The sequence below is a fragment of the Stegodyphus dumicola genome, chromosome X1 (assembly GCF_044657685.1).
Source record: "Stegodyphus dumicola isolate Sdum_Otavi_A_Nest chromosome X1, ASM4465768v1".
Taxonomy (NCBI): domain Eukaryota; kingdom Metazoa; phylum Arthropoda; class Arachnida; order Araneae; family Eresidae; genus Stegodyphus; species Stegodyphus dumicola.
Window position 1 is genome coordinate 76174425 of NC_140780.1, and position 22765 is coordinate 76197189.

The following is a 22765-nucleotide window of genomic DNA, read 5'->3' on the forward strand; positions in this document are numbered from 1 at the left end:
CTTTGCTATTACTAATGCTCATAAGCACTTACTTTGTAGAGACATTAGGTAATTTTTGGAAGCAGGAGAAGTGAAAAATGAGCAACGCCTTCGCCGGGAATCGAACCATAGACCTCTGGAATACGCGCCCAGCGTGCAGACTACTACACCACGAAGAGACGCTAAGAATTCAGGAGAAATACCCTACATACTCCCCCTTTTAAAGGGCGAATGGGATTTTTAGGGGACCCAAGCGCCAAATCCTGGATGTGGAGAATCATCATCCACCACCCTTTTAGTTCGGGAGCCACTGTAGAGACATTAGGTATTTTTTAGAAGCAGCAAGATGAAAAATATGCAAATCCTTTGCCGGGAATCGAACCACGGATCTCTGGAATTCGCGCCCAGCGTGCAGACCGCCACACCACGAAGGCACGCTAAGAAGGCGGGAGAAATACCTTATAATTTATATTGGAACTGCACTGAAAAATCGAATCTCGTTCAGCCGGTATGCATTCACTTCGTTTTTAGCATTACAATGTTTTTATGCTATTTATATATCTTGGAAAAAATATTTTGATGAGATTAAATAGTTGGAGTTTTCAGACAGAATTTATACAGTTTTTAAATTTCTAGTCATATTGTAAGTTTTCATTTAACTTGCAATACCTGTAGTTTCATTAAAGTGGTTTTTGTGCTCTCTTTTTCCAAGCCATGCCTATTTCCTGTTGAAAATGCGAATTAAATCAATATAAAAGAAGAAACGTGTTATACTGAAAACGTCTATTCTAACGGAATCTGTCTGCTAGAAGTTTACGTCGCCCTGCGTTTACCAATTAGCGAAGTAAATTTAGTGTATGAGTAAAGATTATTGAACTTGCCAGTTTAAAACCACATGAGATTTTTTAAGGTAATCTTTGATTCAACAAAGAGAAAAAATAATCCTAGAAAACCTAGAAAATCCCTCTAAATAAACGAAAAATTTCTAAACTTGTAAATATTTGTTTTCTAAATAAATTGTTTGGTCGGCACTGTAATTGAAGCTATTACAGTATATTTGCCAAATTGCAAGTTGCAGTAGAGATTGGTATACGTAACAATAAACTTAATTACCCAAAACTGTTTAATCGTCTGTCATTTAATGTCTTTTTTAAAGCGTAAACTTGCCCTAAATATTCTTCCAGTTAATGGTCAGATTTTACAGCACCAACTTATAAAAATGCTTTGCACAAATAAAAAAGAAAAAAAAAAAAAAAAAAGAAAGACAGAGAGAGAAGGCTAAAAAAATTTTTTTTTAAAGAAAAATTTGTTCTTAAAAACGCCATAAATTAAAGATTACTTTTCTAAAATAAGACAAATCATTGCACCAGTAATTTTTAAATAGCACACCTGCAGGCATGATGATAATTCTGTAAACTAATTTACATAATACGGTCGCTTGATTACCGGTGTCATAAACAAGCTTAAAATGCTAATCTAAGCAATGTCATAACCTAATTTTAAGCAAGTTCAAATAAAGTTACTTTCTTTTTATTTCTTTTTCATGAACTTTTAAATAAATCAGGGACGCATGTATTACAATGAAAAAAAACAGTTTTTAGAATATTTCAAAAATCTCAATCAAAAATGAATAGATGGATTTTGAGTTAAATTTCACGCGCAGTTTTAAATAATTCTTAATTTTACTAAAATAATACGCCTGAATTACCCTTAAGTAACATCAGAAGATACGTTTTAGTATCATCCAAAGGCAAATAAATGAAGGTTAGAAATATTTCTTATATGACCGGATAATATTGTTTAAATAATTGATTAGAGCTTTCTACAGTCAGTCAACACCTCAACTCCACATCCAGATTCTTATTCATTACACAAGACAGGTATTTCATCAACACTTCAGGAAACGTTGAAGCATACGAATGTTTTAATTTAAATGTTCAGAATAGTCTAAATTGATAAGATTAAAGAGTTTGCCACTTTTTAGAAGATAATCTCAATGCAAAGTGTTAAAACGAAGAAAATTATTATAAACTGTACATAAAAAATCTGCATCCACATTTGTTTGTTTATGAAGTTGTCTGTCTTCTTTCCACAGAATCAGATAGTAAAAGTTTTGCGTTAATTTAAGATCTAATGTATACTGAATTATATAATATTTTATACAGCTTGTTCATTACTAATTACATAACAAGTTTAAAGCTATAAACAAAGTTATTTACTTAAACATTATGCAGAGAATAACATAACAGCAGCTATTTTTGTTCAGCTTTATTTTTAATTAAAATAATAATTGAAGACAGACAGAAATTATTTCTTTATGTTCTTGTCTTCTCGTTTTAATGCAAACTTTGGAGGTATTCAAAAAAGAGACCTTTTCTGATACGTTAATCTTCAAGAAAGAGCTCATTTTCAAACTTCAATAAGAATGCATAACTTTTAAACCTACATTTTTACTACGTATTATTGCAATTATCTGAGTACAGTGCAGCTCCTAAACCTCATCCAAAAAGCAGATTTGTTTTATTATAGTCATATTTTTCTGCAACGATAATTTGAAATTCTATTTCAAGTTTGAAAGGTGTGCAATGGTAATATGTAGGACTTAACAAATTGCAACTACTTCTTTCTTCTTTTCGATTTTAAGCAAAATTTACTTGCAAATTATTGAAAAAAAATTTGAAAATAACTTGATAGCTATGAGATTGTTAAAAAATTATTTAATCCTTCATTTTGAGCAACAAATAGCATAAATAGATTTACAGAGGACAAAAATATTGCCTTACTCCTGAGATACATATAATCTACTTAAACGTAGCCTTTGTATAAAGTGGAAGTACTAAAAAAGTGCTTTCAGCGTTTTAACTTTCCCTTAAATTTGACAATCCCTGCTGTGCAAAATTTATTATCTAAATTCATCGTATTTGGCCTCTAATTTAACATAGCATAATGTTAACAGAATCTTGATCATTCTTGCCTTACATGATTTATTAAAAATTAAAAATTTTCAAGATTCAACGAAAATGCAAAGTTAAATCAAGAAAACTAACCATAGTAGCAAAAAAAGAAGCTGTACTTACATTTTGATGGGGTATTCGTTGCTGAAAAAAAAATAGAAAAGTTATGTTAGATTAACTCAGTTATGTAACAAGCATTTAGCATTATCAAAAATATCTTCAATTTGAACTACAGGAGTTGTAGATACATTTCAAAAGCATCTTCAATTCGAACTTCAGGAATTTTAAATACATTTCAAAAATAGGCATTTAACATAATAAAATTATCTTTAGACAATGTCAGTTTGAGCTCTGAAGACTTTTAAATACCATTCAGAGATATTTAAGATATCAATAGCATAGATTTCGAAAACACACGACGAAAATAGATTTGCATGTTCTGAATGTAATAATTAACTATTTTTCTATTAAGCCACTCGTTGACAGGCTAGCTGCGTGGTAGATTTCGTGGTTTTCCCAGGCTGTAAGGAGAATACCTTAAAAAGAACCAGTTTCCTCTAAAAAGTCCTCCACGAGAGCATCCCTTCCCTTAGCCCACGTATACTCTGCCATAATCTAAATAAGATGGAAGATACCGCTTGAAGTATACTTGAAGAAGGTAAGTGATATATTTGCATGCATTGGAGGGCTCACAGTTTGGTTGGAATGTTAATAAATTTCTCAGCCATCGATTGAAATCTTTGAAATGTCATGGATACCAGTTTTATCTATAACGTAGCCCAAAAAGAATCCGCAGGTCAAAGGTCAGAGAAGCAGGCCGGCCATTATACTGAACGGCGTCTTCCGATCCATCGCATGACAAGTTCACTGATGAGTAAGTTACTAGAAGTATTCATCCGAAACCGTCCATCTCTGACATTGCTTGCTAATCCTTCTTTTGTGGGTTTGATCGCGATTGTTTTCCTTCACCTCATTTTGTAGTCATATCGTTTTAAACATGCTATTACTATTTATGTTCAAACTGCTTTAAATGTGTTTTAAACGCATGAGTGATATAAGTTTTTTATTTCTTTTGAACCCTATATCTTTAAAAATAGTAAAAAAAAGGGCTCATTTTTTAATATAGCATGCTTTTTGCTATTGCAACTTTTATGCAAAAGTATATACAGTCGTACGGTTGCAAGAATTACCAGCGTAAATATTTTAGTTGCATAGGTTGTTAGACTAATTGTACAATTTATCAAAGGGTTTAAAAGGTGGTCTGTTTATAGATGATATATGTTAGAGATTTTCAGATTCAGTTTATGTGATTATTTTTAGAAGCTCTGGTGCTTTTGCTTTCTAGACTTACTTTATCGAGACTTTCTTTTTAGTCTAAAGGGGCTTTGTTCCTGAGAGACTATTGTTTTCGTTTTGCGATTTGCATCGAATCACTCTGAATGTCCGTTTCACTTTCAAACTGTTGCCACCAAATATTATCGCTCTGTATTACATTTGAAGAAATTAAATAATAAATAATCTGCATAACTGTATGTATGTTTCTCGCATTGTGATAAAACAACGGTACCGAGAGCCATCCAATTTTAAATGACGTGATCCTACTGCGAATATGGGCATCTGGAAGCCCAAATTTGAAATTTGGAATTTGTTTTATTACCGATTTCATATTTTGTAAACTTTAACGAATTTTTTATTAACAAACTCTAGGATTTCAAGGCGAGCAATGGCAACGTTGTGCAGAAAAAATATTTTTATCTCCGGCGCGCGAGACTGTGTGTCGGAAATTCTAAAGACATGCTCAATTTAAAATTATTATGCGCTATTGCTGTTGAGCTGAATTTTATGGTTTAAGTGCGAAGAACATGATATTTAATAAATAAAGGTAACACACAAAATGGTTAAAAAAACGCTCCTTTGGACGTAATTTAAAATTTGAAACCTTTCAGATTTTTATGATTTATCCTAAATTTTGTTTAAAATTGTATCCTTTTTTTTAGATAGAATGATAAATAGAAATGATGTGTACAGTCGTATCCAAATACCCGCGATTCACAACAAAGGAAAAAAATGCCCTTTAGAATTTCAAAATGAGGACTAAGTGATAAAGAGCCTAGGGCCAAATGTGAAAAATACAGTAATTGAAACACGTTGAATAGTATATTCATGCAGTAATCACGTCTATATGCACGTGGATATGCTTTCCTAACGGATGTAACTAAATGTGAGTGGTATGAAAATCGTTATCTTCGGAATCTCATTTCTCAGATTTTTCAGTTTGTAAATCTTTCTCTTCAGAACTGCTCTTTTCTTAATTGATCCTTTCCCTATGAAGGCTGTAAAAACGTCAGCATGAAACCACGGCTAGTAATGATTAAAACGTGTGACTCTTCTCCAGTGGTGAATTATGAAAATTTTAACAAAAGGCTCGCAATGTATCTTATAAAAACTAAATATTAAATTCTAATTAAGCATTACACACAAACACACACAACAAAAACAAACACACAAATAACTGCATATAAATATGCAAATATTTTAAAATAAAAAACTTTTAATTAAAAAAAAGAACATTAGATTATCTCAGGTATTACCTAAAGAAACGAATAAATTCTAAATGCAGCACAATGATCTTCTATGATGTTCTAAGGCCAAACAATGATTTTTCAAGAAAGGTTTAACATAAGGTTTGGGGTTAATTTCAGTTTAAGGAGATTTCCATTAAATTTGAAATATGTTTGACATTTATCTAAAATGCATAATACAGTCGAATACAATCGCAAGTATTGTTCATCGAGCTTAAAGCTCGCTCAGCTCCAGCCATACTCATAGCTCTCCATTATGATTTTATGAAGTTTTATATTAATTAGCTCAGTTATCTTACTAGCTCGTCTGCCCATTTAGCTTTGCTTTTATCTGCTTCCAACAGAATCCAAATTAGTTAAACATAAATAAGAGCAGAGTTCTTGAGTTTAAAGAGAAAACGTTTGGAAGCATTTGATGATCGTTACTCTATTTTTCTACCCTGATGGTAGAATCATTTGTAGCTTCCGCTCTTGCTTCACGAATACCTGTTGAATTTGTATTTTCACGTTCAACAAGACTTGAACGAATATTCTGTATTACCCGCAGCTACAGAACATTTACTTCTCTTATATATTTAAGTTTCATGTAACTGTTAGTTTAATAGGCTTTATTTTAAACTTTTACTTTGAGTTGTTATTCTTGTAGTTAGAAGAAAGACGAGACGGTAAGTCGACAGCATGGTTCAAGCAATTTGGCATTTTAAACAATGTAACCAGAAAACTATAGCCAAAAAGTAAAACTTTAGCTTTTTTACATTTTTTGAAATTTCGGCAAACGGCATTGACCAAACTTAAAAGAAATCGAACGAAACAAATTCTCAGGAAGCGAAAGATTACATATTTTAAACTATGATTATGACACGCAGGTCATACGTTTTTCTTGAAATAGATGAACAAGCGGCTCGCAAATTAGAGAAAAACAAGGCCTTGCGCGAGCTCCTTATATTTTACCACTACTCCTCCCTCTTCTCCAAGGCCTACCAGCGGCCGAGCGGTAAAGGCGCTGAACACTGGTAGTTCGGTTCGAGGTTCAAATCCCGCGAACGGGCTGGCTGCATGGGTGTTTTCGTGGTTTCCGCCATATGTAACGTGTATACGAGCCAGTTTCCCTTAGAAAGTCCTCCACTAAGGCATCCCTCCCTTCTAACAGATAGCCCTCGTGTGCTTTGCCATAATTAAATAATGCAATCCAATCCAACCCTCTTCTCCAAATATACAGAGTTCCTGTTAAATTTATTTCAGATCTGGTTTTAGCAATCTCCCTATTCTCATTATCGATATTCTATTCTATCGCGGCTCTCGTACTCGAAGTTCTTTTATTTATATTACATTAGCTTCCGAGCATAAGCGTTGTGACATTACTAGTATTTCTGAACTTCAAATAAGCCATGATGTCTTATCCATTAGTGAGAGATGAAAAATTCTGGAGAGTAAATTTTGCATTATCGTATTAACGATGAAGTATACAAAGTGACATAGTGTACGGTATATTTTATTATTATTTATTAATATCGATAATGTCTTACTGTGCCAGATTCTTCAATTAAACTTTGTAGAGACATAAGGATTTTTTTGGAAGTAACAGAGATTGAAAAATGAGCAATCGCCTTCGCCGGGAATCGAACCACGGACCTCTGGAATACCGGCTCAGCGTGCAGAACCACTACACCACGAAGGCACGCTAGGAAGGCGGGAGAAATATTTTATAACTTCAGAGAATTATTATATACAGAGAGTGTTTACCCATTTTTAGAACAATTTTGGGACCATTTAGTTGAAGTTCTTTTATAGGCTGTAAGTCTGATTTCCATGATAGAAGGGCTTTACATAAAATTTCCAGAGGTATTGATTAATTTCCATTCGTTTTCCACTACTTTCCAGAGTGCCTCAATCGTGGTGGGTTTTCACTTAGAGAGCTCTTTTGAAGAGCCCAAACCACAAAAAACCATAGGTGAAACGTCAGGGAAATTCGCAGTAACACGTTAAAAGGTGTGTATGCAATACCTGCATCAGTCTTCATTTTTTTCAAAGCGTGCAGTGGCACTTTTCAAAGCATGACTTGTTGCTTTATCTCGATGAAGTCATTTGGATCAAGAAATGGAATTTCTTCTGCAAATATTGAACGTAAAACCTTCTTTTGTTAGTAAGGTGAGTTGATTTAAAACATTTTTCCCCACTCTTCTTATTTTTAAATTCCCATTGTAAGACAATCCTCCTATAATCATAAACTCCTTACTGAAACTTTCTTTGAGCTGATGGAACCAGATTTATACATTTTTCTCTCTTCATTTTCGATAATAAATATACCTTTTTTTGGTTGCAAGTCGTTTAAGTGAACCTGTACTTCATCAAGCGTCGGACTGTAATTCCAGTTATCTCCTGCTAAATAGTTTCCATACAATGTTTTACAAATTCTTCTACGTTGAGCTACCTCCCTCGGCAAAAGCTGGGGAATATTATGTTTTTTTAAGTTGTAAATCTTGATTTATTATTTTATTAATTGTTGCTACAGATGCATCTAAAGACTTTGCAACTGAATTCTGCGTCGGCTGATTTTCTCATATACCAACGATTTAACGTTAGAAACATTAGAAACAGTACGTACTTTTTTCGAGTATTCGTTTGGAAACTTCCTTCCATGTAGAAGAAATGACTGATGGTTTAGCCCTTTTCGATTAATAGCATTGTTTATTTTGCACTTAGAAATTTTAATACCACGCATTTCATATAGTTTTTGAATAATGGAATATTTCTCTTCAGAAAGTGCAAAAACATATCCTTCAATCCACAGTTTGTTTACATGCGACATTTCGAAAGAAGAATAAATTTAAAAGTAGCAGATGATATTTCTCATTTTAAATAATAAGCTGTTGGAAAAATTTTCACTTCAAAACAATTGCTTTTTTAAAATTCTTTACCGAAATCTTTCTGAAAATATGTAAACACCCTTTGTATGCTAAATGGATAATCCTGTCCTACATAGCGTTCGCTGTTATCCCGCAATTTCATGTATTCGCGGTATGCCCTGGAATGAATAACCCGTGCTAACGGGTCTGCTACTGTATACCTATATATAGGTATACCTGTATTTGTATTTCACAAATGTGCCGCCCAGCCGGTGTAGTGGCTAGTGAGTTTGACTGCCGTAACAATGGGCTTGGGTTCAAATCCAGGAATAACGGCATTTACTGAACACATTTTTTTTTTTTATTCAAACGTCAGTTTGAAGCAAAAATTGTTCATATAGCTTCTAAAATACGGTGGTTCCGTAGGTGTGTGTGTGTGCCTAGTGCCTATCCTTCTTCTTTTTTTTTTTTTTTTTTAGTAATAGTGAAGAGACACTAGAGAACTAAACTCGCTAGCGTAACTAGAACTATATTAGTTCGATTTATCTATGCATAAGCGAATATGTATTTCTAATAATTTCTTGTAAGTCAATAAGACGACATAATAAAGGTACATATTTATTTTGCTTACTTTATATCTATATCATCTACAAATATAAACATCGAAAGCCAAAGTCGATTGTCTGCTCTAAATTAGTACACATTCAGAGATTTCTAAATTAAAGACTACTTTTGTGACGAAAAATCGAAAAAACAACTTGACGTCTATTCATAAATTCTATTAGGCCAATGGAAGCAATTATGTAATACAAATTTACGGTATACAATCATCCCATTAGAAGTAAGGTATTTGTACGAAATGTTATTAGGCATTTTAATCCTGATATTCATTAAATTTTTTTTTCTTCGTCTCTGGTTTCAACTGCCTTCTTTACTTTTTGAAATAAGAATGCATTACAAACACTGGAAACCAATGTGAAGAAAAATTCCTTTATATATCAAACATATATATATATATATATATATATATATATCATATATCGAAGTTCTTGGTTAAAACAGAGCTGAATAAAGAAATTTTGTAAAACATATGCCTGAAAATTGAAGTAAGGCATTATTAAGATCGTAATTAGAAAAAAGGCATTAAGTATAGTTATGTGAATTTACTTCTCACTTTCCTAAAACAAAAAGAAATTTAAGAAATGGCGTCGGCAATAAGCCCGTCAAATTTTCGTTCTTCATCTCTTCTCCAGAAACCAAACTTTAAAAAAAAAAAAGTCATTTAAAATGCTGTGCAGTTATCCTAATCGTGAAACTTAAAAAAAGAATCACTTTTCTTATTATACGTTGCAGCTGGCATTTCTGTACGTGCTTTGGTTACTGTGCCGGTTTTTGTTCTTGTTTTCATACCATATCTAGAACACGTGTCACGTGTTCGTGTTTGTACTTCCCGTTGATTTTTTCCCCCTTGTTGCAGGAAGTTTCACTTTATATTACAAAGCTTCCTGCATTATAAAAGACCATCAGATTCGTTCTAGAACGTTTAACCCCTAACCACTGTTGTCAAAATAATGTCGCATTTTCACCATAGTGAGGTTTAAGAAACAGCTGACATAAATAACATGCAAATTGAATTTTTTATTGATACAATCAGTCTGATAATTTAGTTATTACATAATTATGCATTAAGGATGTAGCGAGCATAAAAATATGGATTGCGGGTTAAAATGGGGTGTGATAAATTCCTTTTTAATACGAAGTGTCTAGCAAGTAGGAAAGCAGAGTGGTCAACGAGATCATATTTACAGTGATTAGGAATTAAGAATTCGTAACACCATATTTCTCAGTCTTAGTTTCGCAACACGCTAAAAAGCATTTTAAATAATACTTTTTGTAGAAGGTTGAATTAAATCAATAAAACCTGTCATGACTCGCGGATTAAACAGCTGAGAATTCTATAACACAGTATAAAATCCAGATATGTTTTAAACGGATCATGGCAATTTTTACTTCGTTGCTAATAATTCTGGAGTAAGCTCCATGTACTGTCCTGATTATTTGGATGCATTCGTATATAGAAATCCTGTTTTGACATACTTTACTTTTATTTCTGAAAATAATGCTTTTTGTAATTAAGCGTTTGCTGCTGAAAAATTTCGTAACCCAATGAAAATTGGTCATTAATTGCAAATGGTTCTTATGCATATATCGGTTGTTCATTATACATTTGTTCCGAAGTAGAAAATGATAGTAAGATGGTTACAAGGAAGATGTAGTCGTGATAGGTCAACGCAGTTAATTATTATGACACAGCAGTTGCAACGTATCCGTGCAAGGGACGAGTCTGTTATTTCATGATTACAAGTGCGCGTTCACATATCCATACTGTAATAGCTGGTGATTAACAGAAGCAGCATACCAGAATTAGAAAAAACGATGGCGGGCAGACTACAAGTTAAACGGAGGCTAGCGAAAGTAAAGATTTAGAGTGTTAATTTAATTTAGAGTGTTAAGCATGAAAAGTCCTAAAAGTCTCTACAACGTGGGGTAAGCGTATACATATTTGATGACGGAAATTTACCCTCGTATGGAAGCAAGGGATTAACAGTATAAAACTGAACAATATGGTAACTGAAGGTATTTGTCCTCCGTTATTGTTTGGAAGGCACTTATTGGCATTTCGCAAGACAAACATAGCCAGAAATACATAATTTATTTATTTTTTAATATACTTTACACGGTAAAATTTTCCATCAATGCACTGAAGGAGGACGACTTTTAAATCAATTTGAATAAATAAAGAGAAGGGTGTTTAGAATACAAGAAACAGTTAGAGGAAATAAGAACAGGTACTCGGTATAAATATATGAGTAGCTTGTCATTGGAATCTTACAGCAAAAAAGTCAGAACTGTTGAAAGCTCAATCTTTTTATCAACACTAGCATTGATTATAATGAAACAATAAAACAGTAATAATAAAACAATGAATAACAAAACTTTTCTAGTTCAAGTTCTGTTATTTACGCCACAGCGATTCTTCAGTAATTGAGAAAATGAACATCAAAAACACCTAAGGCTCTGACGTGTCCCGTCATCTTTTTATTTATTTATCTTCTACTCGCAGTATTCTTTAATTTTAAACTTTTCTCGCGGTTTTTCCTCTTTTATTCAGGCCAGAAGTAAGATTTGTTTATCAGAATGAGCTTAAAATAATTATCTTTCGCTTCTGAATTTTTATTTCAGTTATGTATTTTTAGATATTTTTGTTTTAGTTGTAGCTCTAAATTAAAATGTCATTGTAATACTCATCCTACATGCGAAAAGAAAAATCAAAAGAACAGTAAAAGACCGTTTTAATGTAAAAATATTCCGTAACTTTTTTCCCATCTTCTTATTTTTCGTTATACATAACATTTTCTTTAAAGGTAAAAACATTTTATTGTGCAGTATTACATTCTTATTTTCTAATATTTTAATACAGGAGACGAAATACGGCTAAACATAGTTATGTCAGGTTATATTTTATGCATTTTGTAAACTTTAACGAAATATATTTGACTAAACATAAGACCGAATTTTTGGCTGTGATAAAACGCGAACCAAACAAAACCAACCGCTCTCTAACTGTTATTCAAATTATGCTGCTTTTATTGCTGTCACATGATGCCTCATTGCTAACGCTTAAATAATCGCTAAGTAAGCCAGACGTAACTGTGTTTGTTTTGCAAAACGCGTTAAAGATGAATAGTCTCAGAAAGGTTTGATTAAATATATAAATAATGGAAAGTGTTATGTCGGGATGTAAACGCGTTTTTTTGGGTATGCTATCTAATTATACTATGACGGTAATAATTCGCAAAATTCAATTTTAGCACTGATTTCGTATAAAAAGATTCGTTTTAGACACCAAAAACCCTATGAAAATTATCTTTGATTTAAAGAATTAGTTCTTCAGTATTAAAATAGGCCAGTTATAACAGTGAAGCACTCGAGGGTTACTTTAGGAGAACGTCTTTGTGAAGGATTTTCTAAAAGTAATTGATGCGTAGTTACGTCACATAAAGGGTAAACCAATCGCAAAGAAGTAAAGTTAATTGCAGTTTCCTTAAAGTATTTTTCGAAAAGTACTTTAAATTACTTCGAAATACTTTTATGGCAGAAGAGTACACCTTATTCAGCAAATAAGCAAGCATGCTTTAAATTTTATCCTTTAAATTTTATTCAAGACAGTTTAAGCTCATTTACCGAGAGAAAAAAAAATCAGATTACTTGTGAAAAGTACAATCTCTCAAGATGGAGAACATTTCATTTTTTCCCTGCTTGAAAAAATTTGGCCTGACTTGGCCAGTGAAATTATCTGTTTTTGTGAAGTCTAGACTGCTGCTCTCTGTTTTTGTTCGTTTCATTTATGAATGCAATACCTATTTAATATTTTAGTTAACTTACTTTTGTAGGTCCCGTATTGTACATTTATAGTGCACGGGAAGACTCAATGTGTTAAATATAAAAAAAAAGGTAAGAAACAATTTCTCCTTGAAATTCTTCCTTTTGTGGATAGTATTTGAGTTGCTTTTCCATAATTACCTTACCATCAATCACCTATTTGAAACTTCGAGTGTTTCATGCTCAAACAGTTTAATACGTTGTCTGAGTTTTAATTATAGGTGAATGTTGATGTACTTGTTTAATCAGTCACTAAATAAGAAAACACACAAAGATTTGTGGAATAGATGGAGACTTTCTAACGGAAACTGGCTCTCATTTCTGTTATACAAAGTACAGGTGAAAATTAGTTTTATATAAAATTTGTTTTTAAAAAAGGTCTTTTATTTTTTCATGTTTAAAATAATTTATCTCTTAACTGATAAGGCCATCATCTTTCATGTTGAAAAAAATTATGCCAGTGAACCACAAAATATGGGAGCTAAAGATGTCGGCGTACTTCGCAGGACTAAAACCACATAAACTTTTGAGTCCTAAACAACTTATGTTATCGATATTTTTAATCGGTAACATAATCTTATCCATAATGCTAACAGTAGATTAACACATATGTATATTATATAGTATAGTAACACATATGTGTTACTATATTAACACATATGTGTTAATATATATATATATATATATATATATATATATATATATATATCATATGTGTCGCCCACTGTCAGCTGACGAGCAAACTTTCAGTTCGAAAAGACTGACCTAGCTACACTCAGAGACTGATTAAGAGGAAAACTTTATTAGGGTCGTAACTAGTTCTACACCGACACAAAAATTTAAAAAAAAAAAAATGTTATTATATAAATTATAATACTCCAGTTAGCTAAAAAAGCACTAAATAAAAACATTATTTATGTTGTTGGAAATACTGGCTATCCGAATCACTATTGTTCATTTTCCTTTCTTTTGTGTGATCACTGTGAATATTGTAAGGAAATCTATTTGAATTCTACCTTAAATGCAACCGTTTATATTCTACTTATTTCAAATAACAGGCAATCTATCTTCTTTAAAACCTCATGAGTCGTTCTGTTCCTCGGCGCATAGGTAGGTCACCAGAAGACTTTTACACCCCTCGCATAATTTTCAGGGTGCATTGGGGGGGGGGGAAATGAATCTAAGTGCTGTTCTTTTTTTTCAAATTAATATGAACACTACTATGGAAGGTATTATTATGACTTATACTGCAGGTACTAGTCACCGATTTTAAGTTTTGGCTGTTAATTCTTATTGCATTTTCTCATAGTATTTGTGTATTGTAGACAATGCAGTCATTTTAGAAATACCTTCCATACGCACCAGAGGCTTAAATAAAACTTTAGTTTTACTAGAAGATTCTAAACTTGAAACCTACCAGAAACTGTAAAAATTCTGAAAAATTACGTTAGTTCAGCTGGCTAACTGCAGTTTTGCAATATTGATTAATGTCCGTGCAATATTGTTAGTACTTTGCATTTTATTATTATTTTACTGCGTTATCTGCTCACAGTACTGTTGTAAACTTTTAAGTCTATTTGACTGCATTTTCTGGCTTTTGTGTATTATTATAATGTTATATATTGTTTTTATATATTTGTTTGCAGTTTACCGATATCATTCCCAGCCACAGAAGGTTGGCTGTGAGTGACATAGGTAATCTGGAATATTTCTCGTATGTTGAGGAGAGCTTGCCTTATCTGTGCGTTTTCCTTGAGCTATTCACAGATGATTAATTTGGTAGAAGTTATTATTTGTTTGAATAAAATGTCGAATGAAGAGATCCACGATTCTGTTAACTCGCAACAATATCTTTGTATTCTTTCCTATAAAGCATACTCATATTATGTTCCATGAGGCGACTGCAGTTCCTGTAAAAAACTATGGAGGAGAAAAATAAGTACAATATTTACCTGAGTTGATGGCACGTTTTCAACAGTAGAAGGTTCTTCAGCACCATAGCTTGACATGACTGTTCTAGACTGTTGCTTCCTAGGAAGAACAATGCTTGAATTTAATATTTTTTAAAGTAAAACATTAACAAAATACATCAAATTTAAATTTTGTATCTTAGACTGTCATAAAATTTCCTTACATCCACGAATGCTCATGCGTTTGCAATCAGCCAGTACGATATTTAGTAATATTATGTTCAATAAACCCTCCCAACGCTAACAATATATCTCAAAATTACGCAAAAAACAATAAATATTACTCTAAACGTAAAGCGTTCTTCACTGGTTTTTTAGTATGTTTCATAACAGAGATTAAAACTTTTCATCTTATTTGAGTTATTTTATTCAGTTGCTACAACATTATTTAATACTAAATATATTTCAGTTTCTGCAGTAAAGCTATCAAATACTTTACGTGAAAGTATAAAATGTTCCCTTTCCCTCTACATGATACCCTAATCGCATGAGACGTGATTAACTAACATTGCAAAGACCATACGTTAACGTGACATTTTAAATCTTAAATACATCTTATAATGGAAAAGAATAGAAACATACAAAATATAATTTAGAAATTTATCTAAGGCAGTTCAGAAATTATTTATTGTCTTCTAAATATTTAACATCCTAATTCATGAAGTTTCAGGAACACAGATGGTGCTTAAAATTGAAAATATATATAATAAATTTGGAACTTCGGAGAAACAGTATCTGTACTGGATTTCATAGATCGGTGAACTTCAACTTTTAGTTGAAGATCTATTCAAATAAAGAATTAAAATAAAAGGATTTTGAAATAAAAAATTTCGAAATCACAGCATTATAATCATTAAAATCAAGGTGTTTCCACAGTTTATTCTAGCCACGTATTTTTTATTTCATAGAAATTATTTTAGCAAATAATGTGTTGAAATAATTCCCACATTAAAATAATTGTTATTTGTATTAAGAGAAGCGTAATATTACCTTTTATTCACACGAGAGTGTACGATTAAATATGTCTAGAGACAGCTGCTACAGACATTTTGAGAAAATGATCTTATGATCCCATTTTTCTTTACCTCAGACGTAATTTTTAAATTTCATTAGATTCAAAAGCTGTTTGAAATGAAACTGTGAACGGAATTTTTCTATTCAATAGTTGAAAACATACCAAAACTGATTTTAAGAAAAATTAAAGATTCAAATTATTTCGAAGAATGCGTTTGCTCTGTCGCCCGTTTAACATAACACTAAGCTACACACTCTTAATTTGATCAATGTTTAAACGTCCTTATTCCATTTTATTGTACTTGCAGCATCACAGCACGCTTGCCCCTGTGCAGAACTAATCAAATTAATTTCCTGCATTAAAAAATTTTATTTAATACTGTAAGTAAATTATTAAATTGGTATAAATGAGAACGACCGCATTATTTATGTATAATTTACTTGGATAAACACATCGCGTTGAGTTATTAGCTGCATATTTTTTATAAATGGTTTTGATTAATGGTATCTTTGAATTTTTTAAGCCTTTAAATTATATTAAAAATATTTTTGAATTCAGATTTCTAAAACATTCATGATTTTATTCATATTATTTACACACACACACACACACACACATATATATATATGCATACATAATATGAATATATATATTTGCAAAGAAGAGGAATGTTTAAAAGCTATTGCTAAAAAGTACATTTGACACTGTTGAATATATATATATTATATGCATAAATAATATGATAGCGTCCTTTTAAAATATTTTGTGCGTTAAAATTTCTTAATTTTTCTCCCCTTTTTGATTTTGAAGTTATCTCTATTTGTAATTTTTACATTTACTTTTTATGCGATTGTTTTTACTACTTAAGTATTGTTTGTTGTTGTTACATGATTTCACATTTTTGCTAAGGAACTATAGTGTCAAATGTATTTTTTAGCATTAGCTTTTAAACATTCCTCTTCCTTAAAAAAAATTTTAAAAATTTTGCAGCTCAATGCGCAAAATTCTTGACCACTAAGGTCTCTCTAATTCATGATGTCTACTTTTTTATTATATATGAAAATGTAAGTGTGAAACTATAATGTCAGCTATTACATATAATTATCAGTATTTTTCATTAAAAAAAGAAAAAGAAACTTCGAATCAAAAATTTTAAAAAAATCTTAATTTTATTCAAATTACTTTAATTTATATGAAACCGAAACTACTCAATATTACTGTTATTTGCATGGCCGGAAATTTAGTAACTGGCGAAACTAATACCTAACTGCTGTACATAAATACATTTTTCCTTCTGACAAACAGCGACAACAGAAGTTTAAAATACGTTGCTTTGAATAAGTTTTCTGTTTTGATACTCCTAGAACTCTCAGGGATTCTGCATGAGAAGTGGTCAACTTCTGTACATAAGGATGAATACCTTGAGTATATTGGCGTCGTTGGGGCTTCACAATGTATTTTGCCAAGTGGCTGCACATATTGTATAGTTGCGCAATATGTTTAGCAAAATATATTGTACAACGTGCGTATAAACATATTGTATATGAACATATTCTTTCTGAAAAAGAGTCAAAATCTGTATAAATGCGTCAGAAAGTTCACAGACAATAACGGAATGAATATTTTAAAACTACTGTAGATTTGGAAGAGAATAACAAAAATACGTGTGTTCGAATTGTTTAGTATATTTTCCATTTTTTAGTATGTGACATGTTTTGTATCCTTGTGTAAAAACCGTGTTTACCAGAAAAGAAAATTTCTTTTTTATGCACGTGTAATATATTTATCGAAATGTATTGTTATGATGATAACGCTGTCTACACTTTTTTTCAAGATAAAAAAATATTAGAAATGTGAAAGGGCACTTAACTGTGAATTTATTAAAAAATATTTTAGTACTTATTGATGCAGTTTTAAGAATCTATATATGAGAACACTTACTTAAGCAAGCAAACAAGCATGCACACACATATAATTAAAGATAAATGAAAATTTTTATACAGAGTATATTAACTTTTCCAAACTTTAAGTATGTTTCTAATGAAAGCTCCTCTTTGACAAACAATTGCTCACCAACGCTCCGGTGGATAAGACACCGGAACTTTTCCAGTTTGTTTTGGATTTGGTCCCTGACAAATTGGTTGATCCTTTTCCTATGCGTACCTTGAATAAGGCTTAGTTTCTGTAGAAAGTTCTCCATGAAAACATTCATAGCATTCTTTTCTGCAATCATTAACCATATAGTTTTTCTGTCAGTAACTGTACGTTGAATTTTTTTCTGTACAATTTCTTCGCAAAATAGTAATAAAGTATGTTAAAAAGTTTCTTTCCCTGTTAATGTGTAGTGACTCAAAGCGTAATACAGATTATTTTTTCTGGGACTAGCATATTTTTCGGTATTATTCTATCAACTTACATTAACCTTCTCTCTATTTATAATTTATTTTATTGATGAACTAAGGTAAAAAAACTACAGTAAACAAGGACTGCGAATAATCAGAAACGTCACTTTCTGATTATCCGCACCCCGGTTTCAACGTGTAGAAATGTCGTGCTTTTGGCATATTTTGAAGTATATCAACTACAATAGCCAGCCCACGTAAGCATGTCAACCTACGTGTTAAGTGGTTGTGTGATATATTTAGCCATCATTACAGTAAGTGTGGTACATTTAGCCATCATTAAAATATCTACCTGCTATCAAAATATAAATATTGGTGACATAAAGTCTACTTTTTTCTCATTACTTTCCTTTTTATTTTATAAAATGGTAATCTTTATTATTTATGAATAGAATAGTACTTATGCCCCGTGAAAATAGCCACCAAACAAATGTTTTTCACGAAGTCACAAATGAGTTGTCGGGGGTAATCAGAAAGTTATATACTTAGCAAATACTTAATAGCATAGGGCAGCGAACCGGTGGTACGCGTACCCCCGGTTGAAACTACTGGTGGTACGCAAGGCAAAAATAGGTGGTACGCAAAGGAACAAAATATTTATAACTATTCAAAAATTAAATACCGCAACATCCTGTTTAAGTTTTTTCTCTAACACTCGTAATTTATGCGGTCTGAGCTTTGTTCAAGGTCAATAGCCACTCAGAGATTTTAGCAAAATAATCCGTTTTTATTTTTACAAATATTCTTATAGCCATACACGTAACAAAATTTGTCATTAATGAGGCTTTTAAAAAGAGTAATAGAAATGAATATTGTATTTAATAGGAAATAAAAATAAGTCCCTATAAAAAGATAATAGTATCCCATTAATTCTTTTAAAGTGTATCGATTTTTATTAGCATGTATACACTTTACCGTCCCCACCATTTCCGGGCTCATATTGCTCTATTTCCAATTAGAATTATATTTTTACGCCGATTTGCTGTATCTAACAGCAGGTATTTTGTCTTCTTTTTGCTTTGTCTTCCTTACTTTTTCACGCTATTTGAGAATATCGTCGTTTGTTTTTGAAGAACTCATAATATATTGTGCATTTAAATATTTGTAAAAAAATAACAAAACGGACCTAGATTTTCAGGAAAAATTGCTAGGATTAATTAAGTGGAAAAATGATGATTCACAGGTGATGGATCCAGGACAATCTACTAGTACTAAAAATATAGAAAAGAAAAATAGTTTATAGAAAATATAATGAAAATTATTAATCAATTTGGGTTTACTTGGAATGGAGATGAAATGGACCTTCAGACTCAATATGTTGTTTGCTGTGAAGTATTATCCAATCAAAGTATGAAACCCTCGTTTCATAAAAGACATTTGTACTCTAAGCATGCCAATTCAAAGGATAAATCTGAACAATATTTTAAAAGGAAATTATCGGCGTTAAAAAATAGTAAACAAGTAATGAAAGATTTTGTTACTTCAAGTGGTAAAGCTTTGGAAGCTAGTCACCTGGTAAGCCTAAGAAGTGTCAGGGACTGGACAGGCTGATGCTATTAGAGATAACCTTATATTACCAGCAGCTAAAGATATTGTTTTAACATTATTCAACCAAAAAGCGGCTAATGAACTTATTAATATTCCGTTATCAAATCATACATAAGTCGACGAATTCATGAAATGGCAAATCCATAAAAGAGGAACTTATTCAAAAAATAAAACACAGTGAGTATTTCGCATTGCAGTTGGATGAAAGTACTGATATAACGAACTTTTTCAATTATTAGTTCGTATGCGTTTCGAAGAAGATAAACGAATTATCGAAGGATATTTATTTTGTGAATCTATTCATGATAAAGCAACTGCAAATAAAATTTTCAGAGTAATCGACAATTTTATGTCTGAGAACGATATTCCTTGGAACAAGTGCATTGCCGTATGCAGTGACGGAAATCGAACTTTAACAGGAACATTCCGGTGTTATTTCTCAAATAAAGTTGCACCTGAAACTAAATTTACTCATTGCTCCATTCATCGTGAGGCTTTCGCAGCCAAAACAATCCCCGAAATCCTGAAAATCGTTTTGAATCAATCTGTGAAAAAATGTTAATTTTATTAAAAACCGAAATAGTTAATTTATTAAAATGTTAATTTTATTAAAAACCAAGAATATGTGCGATTTTATGCCAAGAGATGGGCAGTGAGCATGCAACGCTTTTGTTATATTCAGAAGTAAGGTGGTCATCCAGTAGGCCATTTTTGAACTTCGATCAGAAATTCAAATTTTCCTCTGTGACTCAAAATTCAATTTGCTAAAATGTTAATTTAGTGAATTATAGTTGACACATTTAGCATATTTAGGAGATATTTTTGGAAAGTTAAAGGAATTAAATTTAGGATTACAAGGACAAAGTGTTTTAGGATTACAAAGACGAAGGGTTTTAGGATTAGAAGGACAGAGTATTAATTTGTTTATCATTAGAGATAAAATAAATGCAATGATAAATAAAAAAATTATCTGAGAATTGGATAATGATATGTTAAGTTTTTTATCGCTTTTAGAAAGTTTTCTAACCGAAAATAATCTGAACATAAAAGAATTAGCATCCGACATTAAAAGTCATTGCTTTTCATTGATAAATAATTTCAACATGTATTTTCCCGAGGATTATGGAAAAGAAAATAGGATTAGAAATCCATTTTATTCCAATGTATCTGAAATTTTATCTCCTGAAGAGAAAGAGCAATTGATTGAAATTTCCTGTGATCGAACTCTAACTGAAGATTTCAGAAATAACACACTTTTTAACTTTTGGCTGAATCGAAAAAACGAATTTAAAGGCGCTTCAAATAAAGCTGTTAAATTTTTATTGCACATCATATTTGTATAAATAGTATAATATAATATAAAGTTAAGTTGGTCATCTGTGACGAAGAGAGTTTTTGAGAAGCATAGAGCTACGTTGATTCAGGTTCCAATCTTGAAATTTTGAATCTTGAAATTTCAATCTGATATAAAATCGCATTGTAACTATTAAACATTAGCAGAGGATAGAGGAAAGTATATGTTAGACTGGAAATGTTATTGAAATTATTATTATTAATGTTGAAAAATAAAAGAAGAATAAAAACAGCATTATTTACAGGATAAACCAATGGAATATATATAAATAGATAAATAGATATACAGATTTAGATACAGATATACGTGTGTCTTTCGCAGTCAAAGGGTTAATTTGATAAATGAAAGATGATAAACTTCTTTACTGTGTCAGTTCTTGACTTATCTCTCACACCAGAAGAATATTTAAGAAACAATTTACATATTTTTGAAATAATAAGCAAGGAGGGAAAAAGTCAAAAGGGACTTTAGTTAAGACGATCTGTAACTGACTGCTTCCACGGTGTGTGAACTATTACTTTCCTTTCGTATTCCCGAGTCCCATACCTTTGACGCGTCACAGCGTTTCACATTATTCACCAGAATTTCGTTACTCAAACATTCCTGAGATTAATTAACTTCAATAAAAGTTGCGTGCTCAAAATGAGCATAACTCATATAGCAGTATTCGGTAATGGTCATGTTTGTAATGCCTCGAGAAGATTATGCTTGAGGACGTAGTTTTTTTTTTTTTTTTTTCAGATGCCGACAAAATAGCTTTGTTAGGAGGTCAAAGAGAATAAAGAAAGTGTTAGAATAAAAAAGGAGTACGGTGGTTGGGATACATAATTAAGGCCTCGTGAACTTTTTGCTGGTGAAGATTCGTTGTGACATCATGTTTTCATAAATTTAATGAGTTGCATAAAATCCTTATAGAAAAACTTACATTATATTCTGATGCTCATTAAAAAAATCCTTTATATTATTTCTTTATTTATTTATAATATGTGACAAAAAATAATGTGCAACTTCAGAATCAAAATTTTTGACTGACTGCATCGTTTAAATATTCCTCTGATTGATTTGACTGTTTTCACGTTGGTGTTCACCCATGTACATATTTACATACATGTATATGCTGTTAAATATATTTACTTACTTTTAATGTAAAATAAAAAAGAAAAGCATATCAAAGTAAATAAGTTTTCTTTTATGGGAAATAAATTTGCTAAGAGCTGTATATGACGTAGTAGACCAAACAGTTAATTTTGATTAAAAAATTGACCCCCTGTTTATTTATTTTGCACCATCAATATATTGTATTCCCAAACTTAACCTAATTAACTCAATATTTCTTTATAATTCGCGACTTCAATTGTCATTACATATTCACAAGAACAAATGCACTCTCCTGCCCCCAAAAGACATTTTAATAAGAGCAGTGTTGTATTTACACGACATACCTACTACTACGCTCATTTGGAAAGATGGGCTCTTATCGTATCTCCCCCCTTCCCACCAAGAAGGGAGCAACCCCGAAGGAAAGCTGAATTACTACTGCTTGTTTGCATTCATTATTTTCTAGGATGTTTCAGAAAAGAACTCGTGTTTTCATCCAAACTGTATCCGTCGTTTCTCTGTAAATACATTACTTTTATTAATAAGATTTGGAACCGCATTTTCCAAATCTTAA

The 22765-nt window shown here is 31.6% G+C and overlaps 1 protein-coding gene across 1 annotated transcript in view; it reads right to left on the minus strand.

Moving 5' to 3' along the window:
* Nucleotides 1–22765, minus strand: part of Syn (synapsin) — a 377780-nt gene that overhangs the window by 10958 nt on the left and 344057 nt on the right. The window contains exons 11-12 of the mRNA XM_085808167.1: nt 14757–14835; nt 3057–3077 (exon numbers count right to left, since the gene is read on the minus strand). Of these exons, the coding sequence (XP_085664293.1) occupies nt 3057–3077; nt 14757–14835 (100 nt within the window). The remainder of the gene's footprint in view (nt 1–3056; nt 3078–14756; nt 14836–22765) is intronic.